At 35.4% G+C, this 14,365-nt stretch overlaps 1 protein-coding gene across 3 annotated transcripts in view; it reads left to right on the forward strand.

The window, feature by feature from the left end:
• The window catches only part of LOC113261057 (cytochrome b5 reductase 4), an 82,169-nt gene that overhangs the window by 44,766 nt on the left and 23,038 nt on the right, over positions 1-14,365 (forward strand). For all 3 annotated transcript variants that reach the window (XM_026506985.4, XM_026506987.4, XM_026506988.4), the window contains exons 9-10: positions 1,037-1,069; positions 3,032-3,154. In XM_026506985.4, the coding sequence (XP_026362770.3) occupies positions 1,037-1,069; positions 3,032-3,154 (156 nt within the window). The remainder of the gene's footprint in view (positions 1-1,036; positions 1,070-3,031; positions 3,155-14,365) is intronic.

A 14,365-nucleotide genomic window follows, 5' to 3' on the forward strand; every position in this document is an offset into this window, starting at 1 on the left:
TCGAGCCCTGCATCTGGCTCCCCAGTCTTGAGGGGAGTCTGCTTCTCCCTCTCCTGCAGCTCCTCCCCCTGCTTGTGCCCCCCCCCCATAAAGAAATACAAAATCTTAAAAGAAAATAAAAGATCTAATGTATATTGCCTCTTAGGGGAGAGTTTTAACCATACACTCAGATGTCTAGAAAAGTGTACATTACTCATTAGCACTGCATGATTTTTCTTTAAGTAAAACCTCTGTGCCACCTCTGTTGTTTCAAATACTTTATGGCTAATTTTGTTCATAGTGTAACAATATGTAACACACAATACAAAAGAAACAAAAATTCCAGAGTCAAAAAATATGAGACCCTTGGATGCTGATACTGGATCGGAAGGACTAAAATAATGCAGAATTATAAGTTCCAGATAGCCATATTAACACAGTGAAGTTTAGAGCAGATGTCTGTAAAAATATTTCTTGCATCTCTCTCCCCCTTCTGGAATGCAATTTCCAGAAGGGCAATGGTTTTTCTCTTTCATTAACTGTTGTATCTATAATACCTAGAAAGTAACACATAGATACTCAATGATTTTCTTTCAATAACTGAATAAATATTCAACCGTAGAGAACAATAAGAAAGGGAGGACGGAGCCAGACACAAGCCTGGCCTTCACGCACGTCTATACTTGTGCACGCACCAGAGCATGCGCACTGCAGGTGCTGGAGTCCTACCTGCCCTGCTGCCTTCTTGGTCTGTAGGTTTCTCTGTCTGGGACCATGCTTTGGACTAGTGTGGTTACCCGCTTGTGGGCAATTGGGTGTTTGCTCTTTAATAGGGAGAGAAATTGAAAAGTTGGAAAACTGTATTTATATTTAAACAATTGGACATTTTGGTTGTGTACAGTTTCTTTTTCCTGGCCATCAGAATATGTTTTACTCATTTTGAGAGATTTGAAATAGTGCATAGTGCATATAAGAACTGTTTAAATGCTCTTACATGGTGTTCATAGACCGTATGAATTGAAGTTGGATTTTAACTAAACATCTTTTTCTTTCCTAGGGCTAAGTCATGAAATTCAAGAAGATCTTTCTGGTAAGCTACCAAAAAATAATTATTTGTATATACACACCTATATATGTATATATACATACATAAGAAGAGAGCGGGAAAGAGAAAATCAGCATTTGTCTTATTTTTCATATGTATATTTTCATATTGCAAAACAAAGATGTGACATTTTCTATATAAACAAATACATTAATTTTTATAAATGTGTTCTTCTGCCTCTGGTTTTAGGTTTTTTCCCTCTGTTTTCTCTTTCTCCTTATTCCTTTCATCTTTTTACCCTTTCCTTTTTCTCTCCTTAGAAGAAAATTCTTGTCTTCTTTCAATTCCTCCTTCCTTCCTTATCTCTGCCCTCCTCCTGACATGCAACATGTAGGAAGATACTAGACACATTTTTCTTAGGCTCAAAAATATAAATATGTAATGTTGACAGGGCATAGTAAGTTATGAATATTGCTGCATATAAAAGTACAGTATGGATTTCACAAAGCTGTTTAACAACAGAAGATTCATAGAATGGTGGTTTCTTGGTTTTTTTTGTCTTTTGTTTTTAGTTCTATTGATGTGTAATTAACAAAATTGTAATATATTTAATTGCATGATGATTTGATGTGTGTATACATTGTAAAAAGATTCCCATAATCAAGTTAACACATCCATCACCTCGAATATTTACTTTTCTGTGTGTGCACTGTCTGAGCAAATTGGAATTATACAGTATTATTAACTGTAGTCACCATGGTTATATATTAGATCCTCAGACCTTATTCATGTCTTAACTGAAAGCTTGTACCCTTTTCTCACCCTCTCCCCATTCCTTACCCTCCCAGCCTGGCAACCACCATTCTACTCTCTTTTTAATGAGTACATGACTTTTTTTTCTTTAAAGATTCTACATATAAGGGACACCATGCAGTATTTGTCTTCTGTATCTGGCTTATTTGATTTAGCATAATGCCTCTGGGTTCATCAGTGTTGTTGCAAATGGAAGGTTTTCTTTTTTTTTTTTTAAGACTGAATAATATTTTCTTATATAAATATAGATATATAGAGAGATGTACACATATATGTATAAATATATATACTTTAAAAAATGATATCGTTTCTTGTTTTAAAGTACTATCAGAATATCTGACACTGGTTCTGTGCTTTCTTTTTCCTGTATATGGCAGCAAGCTCTGTAAATCGTAAAAATTAAAGTCAAGGACCATGTTTCTGTATTTGTTAAGCTTCAAATCAGTGCTCATTGAAATGAATGGATTTGACTAATGTCTTAAAAAGTTATTGTTAAATTGCTATTGAACTATGTGTTTACTTTGAGGAAGAACAGATTGTTTTTAAAAACAAACTGAAATATAGTTTAGGTCCTTAAAAGCATATTCAATTCATAAAATTTAACCAGTATATAAAGGTCTGTTTTTTGTTATTATACCCATATATTCTGAACTCAGTCAAAAATTAAAAGATACCCTAAAAGGTCTTTAATTATTTAAGATTCTTATGTACTTTATAATGATTCATGAGTTTTTTTCTTTGTTTACTTGGCTCAGTATTAATCCACTGAATTTATTCATAAGAACACCTCAGATCCCAATTAAGAAATGTTAAGAGTATAAATTAAATTTGCTTTTATAGGTCCATTCAATGACCAATTTGTATGTTAGCCCCCTCTTTTTTTTTTTTTTTTAAAGCTATGTGTTATTTGCCATGGCTGTATTTGAGCTTGTATGAAAACTAGCAGTACATATTAGTTTGTCCCTTGATAAATTAGTTTGAAAAGAGTTAATTTGATTCATAAAATAAGCTGGATTTAATATCATTTAAGGCATAAACAATTTTGACAAATATGTGTACAAAGTCTTATCTTACTAATGATCCCTGTTATTCGTATCAGATGAGGATATTTGTATTGTTTGAGAAAGACTGATTTTAAAGTAATGTGTTGTATTTAGTTTCAATGAGTACAAATGGAATTTATCTTCTTTTCAGTGCGGGTTGTTGAGAACGTAGGAAAAATAGAGATTGTCCTAAAGAAAAAAGAGACTACTTCTTGGAAACGTCTTGGTCACCCCCTGGAGAATCATAATTCACTTATTCCAAAGAAAGATACAGGTATGCTGCGCTCTCATTTCGAGTACTGTGTTCATGAAATTGTCGTGTCAGTGATGCAGTTGTACCAGAGTTTGGAAGGCTATTTGGGAGGAGCCAAAGGGCCCTTGTATCTCTCTATAAGAAGTTGTAAAAGGACATTTATCTGTTTTCCTCCTTTTTTCAAATTGAGGTAGGATTGACATATAATATTAAGCTAGTTTCTGGTATATCACATAATGATTTGATATTTATAGACTTTGTGAAATGATCACCACAGTAAGTCTAGTTAACACTTATCACTGTATAGTCACAAAAGCTTTTTCTTGTGATGAGCTCTTTTAATAAAGATCTACTTTCTTAGCAACTTTCAAATATTCATTACTGACTTATTAACTGTAGTCCCCGTGCAGTATATTATGTCCCCATGATTTATTTATTTTATAGCTGGAAGTTTGTACCTTTTAACCCTCTTCGCATATTTTGCCCACCCCACCACCTCCGCCTCTGACAACCACCAGTCTGTTTTCTGTATCTGTGAGCTTGGGTTGGTTTGTTTGTTCTGTTTTTTAGATTCCGTATGTAAGTGAGATCAGACGGTATCTGTCTCTCTGTGTCTGACTTGTTTCACTTAGCATAATATCCTCAAGATCCATCCATGTTGTCACAAGTGGCAAGCCTTTATTCTTTTTTAAAATAGCTGAATGGTATACCATCGTGTATGCATATATATACAGACACAGAAGATACATACCGTATCTTCTTTATCCATTCATTTATCAGTGAACACTTATGTTGCTTCCATATCTTGGCTACTATAAATAATGCTGCAGTGAACATGGAGGGACACGTATCTTTCCAAATTAGTGTCTTCATTTTCTCAGATAAATACGCAGAAGTGGAATACTGGATCATTTGGTACTCCTGTTTTTAATTTTTTGAGAAACCTCCATGCTGTTTTCCATAGTGGCTGCACCAATTCACATTCCCTCCAACAGTGCACAAGGGTACCCTATTCTATGCATCTTTGCCAACACTTGTTATTTCTTGTCCTTTTGACACTAGCCATTCTCACAGGTGTGGCTCATTGTGGTTCTGATCTGCGTTTCCCTGACGGTTGGCGATGCTGAGCGCCGTTTCGTGTATTTGTTGGCCATCTGTATGTCCTCTTTGGAAAAATGTCTCTTTCGAGACATTTTTTGAATTTTATTTTTAGATTTTTAATCTATTTTTTAATCAGATTGTGTTTTGCTATTGAGTTGTATGGGTTTTTTTATATATATTTTAGATATTAAACCTTTCTCAGATATAAGATTTGCAAATATTTTCTCGCATTCAGTAGGTTTCCTTTTCATTTTGTTGATGATTTTCTTTTTCTTTAAATTTTTTATTTAAATTCAATTTAGTTAACATACACTGTATTGTTGGTTCCAGGGGTAGAATTTAGTGATTCATCAGTTGCATATAATACCCAGTGCTCATTATATCAAGTGCCCTCTTTAATGCCCATCACCCAGTTACCCCTTCCCCCTATCCACCTCCCCTCCAGCAACCTTCAGTTTGTTTTCTATAGTTAAGAGTCTGTTATGGTTTGCCTCCCTCCCTATTTTCATCTTATTTTATTTTCCTTCCCTTCCCCTATGTTCATCTATTTTGTTTCTTAAATTCCACATGAGTGAGATCATATGGTATTTGTCTTTCTCAGACTGACTTATTTTGCTTAGCATAATGTCCTGTAGTTCCATCCGTCATTGCAAATGGGTAGCTTTCATTCTTTTTGGTGGCTGAATAATACTCCATTATACACACACACACACACACACACACACACACACACACTACATCTTCATCCACTCATTTGTCGATGGATATCTGGGTTCTTTCCATATTTTGGCTATTGTGAACATTGTTGCTATAAATGTTAGGGTGCATGTGCCCCTTCGAATCTCTGTGTATATTTCTGGGCTTTCTATTCTGTTCTGTTGATCTATATGTCTGTTTTTATGGCTACCATACTGTTTCGCTTACTATAGCTTTGTGGTATAGTTTGAAAACTGGGAGTATGGTACCTCCAGCTTTGGTCTTTCTCTGCTCTGGCTATTTGAGGGTTTTGTGATTCCATACAAATTTTAGGATTAATTGTTCTAGTTCTGTGAAACATGCTGTTGGTATTTTGATAGTGATTACACTAAATCTATAGATTGTTTTGGGTAGTATGGACTTTTTTTAAAACAATATTCATGGATTCCTACAATTCATGAGCATAGTATTTCTTTCCATTTATTTATGCCATCTTCAGTTTCTTCCTGTCTATATCTAATAGTTTTCAGAGTACAGGTTTTTACCTCCTTGGTTAAATTTATTCCTAGGTATTTTATTCTTTTTGATACAGTTGTAAATGAGGTTGTTTTCTCAATTTCTCTTTCTGATAGTTCATATTAGTGTATAGAAATGCTACAGGTTTTTTGTGTGTTGATTTTGTATCCTGCAGCTTCGTTTACTGTATCTAACAGGTTTTTGGTGGAGTCTCAAGGGGTTGTTTCTATATATTATGTCATCTGCAAATAGTGACACTTCTACCTCTTCCTTTCTAATTTGATGCTTTTTATTTCTTTTTCTTGCCTAATGACTGGGACTGGGACTTCCAGTATTGTGTTGAATAAAAGTGGTGAAAGGGGCATCCTTCCTTAGTTCCTGGTCAGCTTTTTACCACTGAGTATGATGTTAGCTGTGGCCTTGTCATTCACAGCCTTTATTACACTGAGGTGTGTTCCCCCTCTACCCACTCTGTTAAAAATTTCTGTCATAAATGGGTGTTGAATTTTGTCAAATGCGTTTTCCGTGTCTATTGAGATGATTGTATGATTTCTGTCTTCCATTTATTAATGTAGCATATCACATTCATTGATTTATGGGTGTTGAACCATTCTTGTGTCCCTAGAATAAATCCTCCTTGATCATGGTGTATGATCCTTTTAATGTATTGTTGAGTCCAGTTTGTTAATATTTTGTTGAGGATTTTTACATTTATGTTCATTAAGATATTGGCCTATAAATTTCTTCCCTTGTGGTCTCCTTGTCTGGTTTTGGTATCAGGGTAATGCTAGCCTCATAAAATGGGTTAAAAAGCATTACCTCCTTTTCTTTTTTTGGGAAGAGTTTGTAAAGGATTGGCATTAACATTACTTTGAATGTTTGGTAGAATTCATTAGTGAAGACTTCTGGTCCTGGACTTTGTTTGTTGGGAGGTTTTTACTCACTGATTCAGTCCTTTCTAGTAATTGGTTCATTGAGATTTTCTATTTTTTTCATGATTTAGTCTTGAAAGTTGTATATTTCTAGAAATTTATCCATTTCCTCTAGGTTGTTCAATTTGTTGGTGTATAATTGTTCATAGAATTCTTTTATGATCCTTTATATTTCTGTGGTATCAGTTGTAACATTTTCTCTCTTGTTTCTGATTTTATTTATTTGAGCCCTATTTTTTTTTCTTGGTGAGTCTAGCTAAAGGTTAGTCAATTTTATTTATCTAATCGGGGTACAAGATCTTAGTTTCATTGATCTCTTTTATTGTCTTTTTAGTCCCTGTTTCATTTATTTCCACTCCGATCTTTAATATTTTCTTCCTTCTACTTAGTGCTTCACTTGTTTTTCATTTTCTAGTTCCTTGACATGTGTAGCTAGATTGTTTGAGATTTTTTTGTTTATTGAGGTAGGTATTTAGCACTATGAACTTCCTCTTACAACTGCTTTTGCTGCGTCCCATAAATTTTGATATATTGTAGTTCCTTTTCATTTGTCTCAAAGTTTTTTTGATTTCTTCTTTGATTTCTTTGTTGACCCATTGGTTGTTCAAGCATGCTGTTTAATCTCCACACATTTGTGAATTTTTTATACCATTCTAGTGGGAAAAGATGTTTGATATGATTTTAATCTTCGTAAATGTATTAAACTTGTTTTGTGACCTAACGTATGATCTGTCCTGGAGAATGTTCCATGTGCACTTGAGAAGAATGTGTGTGTTCTGTTACTTACTTTTGGTTGAAATGTTCTGTGTTTATCTATTAAGTCAGTCTCGTCTAATGTGTCATTTAAGGCCACTGTTTCCTTATTGATTTCCTTCCTGGTATAAGTGGAATATTGAAGTCCCTTACTATTACTGTATTGTCAGTTTCTCCCATTAGGTCTGTTAATATTTGGTTGATATATTTAGATACTTTAACCTCTGTTGGGTATAGAAGTATTTACAAATGTTACATCCTCTTGTTGGATCAACCCTTTTATCATTATGTAATGCCTTCTTTGTCTCTGATTACAGTCCTTGTTTTAAAGTCTACTTTGCATGTTATAAGTATAGCTACCCCAGCTTTTTTTGGGTTTCCATTCTCATGGAACATCTTTTTTCATCCCTTTGCTTTCCATTTGTGTGTGTCCTTACATCTGAAGTGAGTCTTTTGTCGGCGTATATGGATGGGTCCTGGTTTTGAATCCATTCAGCTATTCTGTCTTTTGACTGGAGAATTTCGTCCATTTGTACTTAAAGTGATTACTGATAGGTGTGTACTTTTTGCCATCTTGTTAATTGTTTTCTGGCTGTTTTGTAGTTCTTCTCTGTTCCTTTCTTCTCTTCCTCTCTTTGAGATTTGATGACTTTCTTTAGTGTCACACTTTGGATTCCTTTTGTTATCTTTCGTGTATCTGCTGTGGGTGTTTGCTTTATGATTAGCATGAGGCTTGCATCTAAAAGTCTGTATTGGTAGCAGTCTATTTTAAGTTGATAGCAACTTAAGTTTGAATGCATTCTACAACTCTACATGTTTACTCTTTCCCCACACCCATGTTTTATGTTTTTGATGTCACATTTAATAAAAACCTTTTTTTGTATAAACTTTAAAAAATTATTGTAGTTACAGTTGTTTTTATCACTTTTGTCATTAACCTTCATACTAGCTTTATAAGTGATTAATCCACTATCTTTATATGTATTTACCTTTACCAATGAAATTTATACCTTCATATATTTTCTTCTTACTAATTAGTGCTCTTTCTTTTCAGCTTAATGAAGTACCTCTAACATTTCTTGTAAGACTGGGTTAGTGGTGATGAATTCCTTTAGCTTTTACTTGCTTGGAAAACTCTTTTTTTTAATAGAGGTTAAATTTCAGCCTCTACTATCTAATGTTAGGCATTACAAAGTTATTAGATAGTGATACCTGAATGGAGAAGCCCACTTGTGCTTAGACTGTTGTTCAACCATTTACTCCTTCAGGTTCCTTTTTATAAAAGGTTCATAACCAAGTTTAAGTTTATACCTTGTATGCACATCTCATTATTTTTTATATTAAAGAAGATGTGTTTATTGTTTTTCTGCTTATCTAAACCATTGTCTCAGTTTATTCCTAAAGGATGTAATTAATTTCCTTCTTCATTTCATTTCCCTTTTTCCTTTATTTTTTTAGGTTTTTAGTGTTAGTATAATATTTATGTAAAGGGATGAATATTAAAAGTGTTCTACCTGATGAATTTTCACATAGTAAATGTCCACTGTATTTTCTTTTTGGAAATTGACAGGATTTGCTCCTTGTTCCAAGAATTTTGAAATTTCACAATTTGATATGCCTTAATGTGGGTCTGTTTTCATTTTTCAGGTTGGCTCTTTCTCCTTTGTGCTATCTTTTCATTATGGGAACTTACAACCTTCAGTTCTGAGAAATATTGATTTTCCTTCTCTATTCATAGTTTGTTTGTTCCCTGGCATACTGTATTAGTTGCTAAGGCTGCCATAACAAAGTACCAGACTGGGTGGCCTGATAACAGAAATTTATTTTCTCAGTCTAGAGGCCAGAAGTCCAAGATTAAGGTGTTGGCAAAGTTGGTTCCTTCTGATGCTTCTGTCCTTGGCTTGTGGGTGGCCATCTTCACATGATCTTCCCTCTGTGTGTCTGTGCCCCTGATAGCCTCTTTTTCAAGGATATCAATCATATTGGATTAGGGATCACCCCCACTAATGACCTCATTTTCACTTAATTCACCTTTTAAAAGAACCTAGCTCCAGGTAGTCACATTGTGAGGTACTGGGGGTTATAGCTTCAACATAGGAAAATTGAGGGGGACACAATTCAGCCTCTAGCATATACCCAATCCAGAGACTCTTTGTTTTACCCACTCTAGAGAGTACACTTCTAACACTTACCCGGGATAGGACAGGGTCACATGTGGCCATGCTAAGTAGGGGAAGACTTCAGAAAAGGTGGGGGGTGGGAGCATCTAGATTTCTTAAATGAACTTTCATTCAGAACGTGGTTTCAGCTCCACCTTCACTCCGATTCCAGATATAATGGGTCCTGCCAGTTTCTGAGGCTTCAGGGATTTTTTGTTTCAAGTGAGTCAAGTCTTGGCTTTCTTTTCTTCTAATTTAAGATTCAGCTTTATTGAGTCCGCTGAGTCAGTTACCAGTTGTTTCTTTGCCTTGTCAGCTCCTAAAGTTTTGTTGCTTTTTATTTCCATTCTTTGTGTCCTTGCAGGCTTATGCTTTAAAAAACAACCAACCAACCAAACACACACACACACACACACACACACACACACACACACACACACACCTTTGCTATTATTTTAGGGGAGTTAGAAGGAATTAACTGCAGGTATTCACTTTAGCATCTTTAAATATTTAACATTATAAATATTTTAAAAACCATAAAGTTATATTTGTGGATAATATTTAATTTCAGAGACGTTATCAGGTAGCATTATTTTGAGTATACATTGTGAGTAGAAAGCTGTTTTAGGCACTGTGCTAATTATTTTCCGGAGTATGAGACTGAAGAATACTTTTTTATAAAGCAACAGACCAACAACGGCAAGTTCTATAGTACAAACTGAGCATATTCCAAGATGACCCCCAGCAAACAGATGCGGATGAGTTGCATTGTGAATGACTCCCTGAAAGAGGTGAATTTCAAGCAATGTAATGAAAATAACTTTCAAACAAGTAACAAAAAACTATGAAGGGTTTTCTAGGAAAAGGTTCAAATTGTTACTAGGTATTTATTGTGCCAAGGCATTTTGCAGGCTGTAGAGAAAGAAAAGTGTAAGCCACAAGTGGGGAAAGGTAAAATAGAATTCTTTTATAGGAGCAGAGGCCAGAATTTTGTGGTATTAGGAAGGGAGAGAGAACATAGAGGAATAATAGTGCAATCCAGCAGGTCGGAAGAAAATAGATAAAAGACAGTGACAACGAAAAGAGATATTGTTAAAGTGAAATCTCTTGCCCTGATATTATCTATCTAGTGATTGAAAAATCATAGCAAACCAGATAAAAGCCAAGTCCAAGAAATAAATGATACTAAGAACAAAGGGTGACCTCCATTTGGAAAGTGTTAGAGTGAGTATCACTCAAGTTTTCTCAGTGATTTCCCGAGGCTTTCCATGAACTCTTTTGTCTCTGCCATAAATTTCTGCTTGAGTCCTGAACCATTAGTTAGTTTTAGCTTTCTTGTCTGAAATTGGATCAATGCAGTATTTTTCATTGAATTGGGTTTTTCACTTTGGAAAATGACTCAGAGTTTAGGGGATCGTTTATTTATGTGACTGAATTAGCAAAGATGATTTCTTCTTTGTTCTTTCCACTACTTAAATCATGACAGAAATTGTGGATTAATCACTAGCAAAGCTGAGTACTTGTATCATCAAATTATTACTATTAACTTGCCATCAGTAATGTCAAATGTTTACAGTCCATCACGTGTTCCTAGGTTTTCAATATGTTAAAATTGTTGACTTTTTTTTTTTAAGATTTTTTTTTTTTATCTGACAGAGAGAGATGGCGAGAGATGGAAGACAAGCAGGGGGAGGGGGAGAGGGAGAAGCAGGCTTCCCCGCCGAAAAGAAGCCTGATGCGGGGCTCGATCCCAGGACTCTGGGATCATGACCTGAGCCTAAGGCGGATTCTTAACCAACTGAGCCACCCCGGCGCCCCTAAAATTATTGACTTTTACAATACTAGCATGCTGGCTTCCTCTTATTAAAATAAGCCTGTAAATCTAAAACTTTTAATGCAGTACCTTCTCATGTCAAATCTAGAATGTAGAATTTAGAATTTGCTTACACAAAAGATTAAAATAAAGCAAAGAACATAGAGAAGAGAAACTACTTCAGTTTTACCTTTAATCCAAATGTAATATGTGATATCTTCAACTGTATCAGTGGAACTAGACTACCATTTTTGAGTTGGATGCTTCCCATTTTTTTCCCCTCAGAGGTGACGATTGTGAGTGAATAGTTGTGTGTGTGTGTGTGATGGGTGAGGACCTTGTTTGTCTATTAAGGGTCAGCAACTGATAGGCAATTGGGTTACTATTTCTGTAGCCAACCTAAAATTTTATTTTAATTGCAGTTGCCTTTACTGTGGGGCCTTTGATCACCAGACAGTTAGTTTTATAGATTTGCCAACGAACACTTCCGTAAATGAACATCAGGATACAAAACTGTAAAGAGTTTAACAAATTTTGTCACAATTTTGATGTCAGCAGCCACTTATAAACCTTTATGTTAAATACATGTATTGAATCTGTAACTTTAGTCTTTATAATCTGTGTTGAACTATGTGAAATTGTTGGTATTTTACTATTTTTAACCTAGAAAGCTGAACCGTTTTGCGTGGTTTGACGTCTACTTTCATAAGGCTACTTAGCTGCAGGCACCGCGTGCACGCACACACACTGAGGTACTGTCTGCGCTCATAAACGTCCTCGTGGACGCACTGTAAGCAATCATTTAATGGAGCCTTTTTGTAGGGCAAGCTGCTTGCTCACCATGGAACAGACCTTCTTGCAGATGTAGGAAGAGCCACCCCCACACGTCTGCCCAGTCTTTGCCTGTACATCCATGTTTATTTGCTGTCTGAAATAAGCATTCAGAATTACTAGAAAAGAAGAAACACTGCAAGTAGCAAAGGAAAACTATGCTTTGTTCTCCTCCGTTATCTCCTCCGCCCAGCATGCACGAAGGTGTTGCGTACTCAGTAACCATATAGCGCTTTGGCATCTTGCCGTCTTATTTTCATCTCTATTAGAATGGCCCAAACGTGAAATCTGAAGAAACACAGAAAAGATGGGGCAGACTGTACCTGAGTAAGAAATTATTTGCTGTATTAAAAGATAAAATGGAAAAAGTTTAAAACCTTAGAATTCAGATGATTCAGGCACTTGAGCGTACAGTGTTGGCAGCATTATTAGTTACGGAGCAAGAGAGGAAAGGTGCTAGGTGTAGAAGTATTCAAATTTAGTGACAGTCTTGCTGAATGGTGTGGGGTCTAGACTCCATTGAATCTAGTCATGGAGAAAGAGCTGCCTTTGTCCTAATTTAACACTACTGTTTAACTCCACCAAATCCTCACCTCGAAAGATTCAGTTCCCATCAGTCTGAGGTAGTAAAACATCTTAATATAACTTTAGGATTTTTTAACAATAGCTATTGTTAAAAATATCTAAACAATAGATATTGTTTTAACAATAGCTAAAACAAAAAGGAATCTGTGCTTTCTGTCGATTTGATAATACTAATTTAACAATTATGTATGAAAATTCTCAGTCTTTGAGCATCGTTTTATTGTATTTTATTCTAATATATGAATAAACATGTATCCACAGATACTCATCATCTTTAGTGTTTGAAGACAAGTTATGGATATATATTTTTTTTTAAGAGAGAGAGAGAAGGGGGTAGGGAGGGCAGAGAGAGAGAGAGAGAGAATATTAAGCAGACTTCACGGCCAGCACAGAGCCCAACGTGGGGTTTGATCTCTCGACCGTGAGATCATGACCTGAGCCGAAATCAAGAGTCAGATGCTTGACCGACTGAGCCACTCAAGCAGCCTATGTGTTCTTATTCATATATACAGAGTGGTTTGAGTGAGGATATTAAAACTAAACTACTAGAGATTAAGTGGAAGCTTTATCAAAATTAGTGAAAACCCTCAATAATTTTTTAAAAACAAAAAATAAGTGCAGTTATGTAATGCTTTTAAGAGTAATATTCCAACTTTGCTGTGTCTTCAGTATAGGAAGATATTCTAATAACTTAATAAGTTTGAATTATTTTATCAGTAGTCAAAATGTTAAACATTTGTACAGTGCTTGAAAATAGTTTATACTCAAGTGTTCCGAGCATCATCCCTGCAGTCAGGTTCATTGCTCATCAAGGTCACTGTCTTGGCAGAAATAGCTAGCAAGCTAAATCAGCCTGGCCCCTGCTATGTGAACAGTGACAGATTTTAATTACTCTCAGTGTAATTAAAAGATGAAAACTTCCTTCAGTGTTTCCTGGACTTTTAGAATCTGGGTGTTCTATCTTTTTTTTTTTTTTTTTACAATTTTGTATTATGTTAGTCACCATACAGTATATCCTTAGTTTTTGATGTAATGTTCCATGATTCATTATTTGAGCATAACACCCAGTGCACCATGCAATATGTGCCCTCCTTAATACCCATCACCACTCCCCTTCCCTCTGAAGCCCTCACTTTGTTTCCCAGAGTCCACAGTCTCTCATGGTTCATTCCCCCTTCTGTTTACCCCCCCTTCCTTCCTCCCCTTTCTTCTCCTACTGATCTTCCTATTTCTTATGTTCCATAAATGAGTGAAAGCATATGACTGTGACAGATTCTGAGTGGAATGTCTATTGTATTGAATGGCTGTAGGTTGTGTTTTTTTCTGTGTGGACATACTTAAGTATGTACATAAATATATATATATATATATATATATATATTACATAAATTTTATATATATGTATATATATATGTGTGTATATATATATATATACACACATATATATATATAAAAGACTTTATTTATTTATTTGACAGAGAGAGAGGCAGTGAGAGAACACAAGCAGGGGGAGTGGAAGAGGGAGAAGCAGGCTTCCCGCAGAGCAGGGAGCCCGATGCCGGGCTCAATCCCAGAAAGCTGGGATCATGACCTGAGCCAAAGGCAGACGCTTAATGACTGAGCCACCCAGGCGCCCCCATAAATATATTTTTAACTATTGTAGATGTTAATATGTTTGGGGTTGTTTCTTTTCCATGGACTGCATTTTTGAGTGTGTTAAAATCCAGCTAATTGGTTGCCCTACCTTGGTTTAGGAAGATCATGGAGAACTAAATGAATAAAGGTAGATTGCAAATTAGGAGGTAAGTAAATGACAGTTAAGTGATCAAAAGTAGTAATGAGTGCT

The sequence above is a fragment of the Ursus arctos genome, unplaced genomic scaffold (assembly GCF_023065955.2).
Source record: "Ursus arctos isolate Adak ecotype North America unplaced genomic scaffold, UrsArc2.0 scaffold_29, whole genome shotgun sequence".
NCBI lineage: Eukaryota > Metazoa > Chordata > Mammalia > Carnivora > Ursidae > Ursus > Ursus arctos.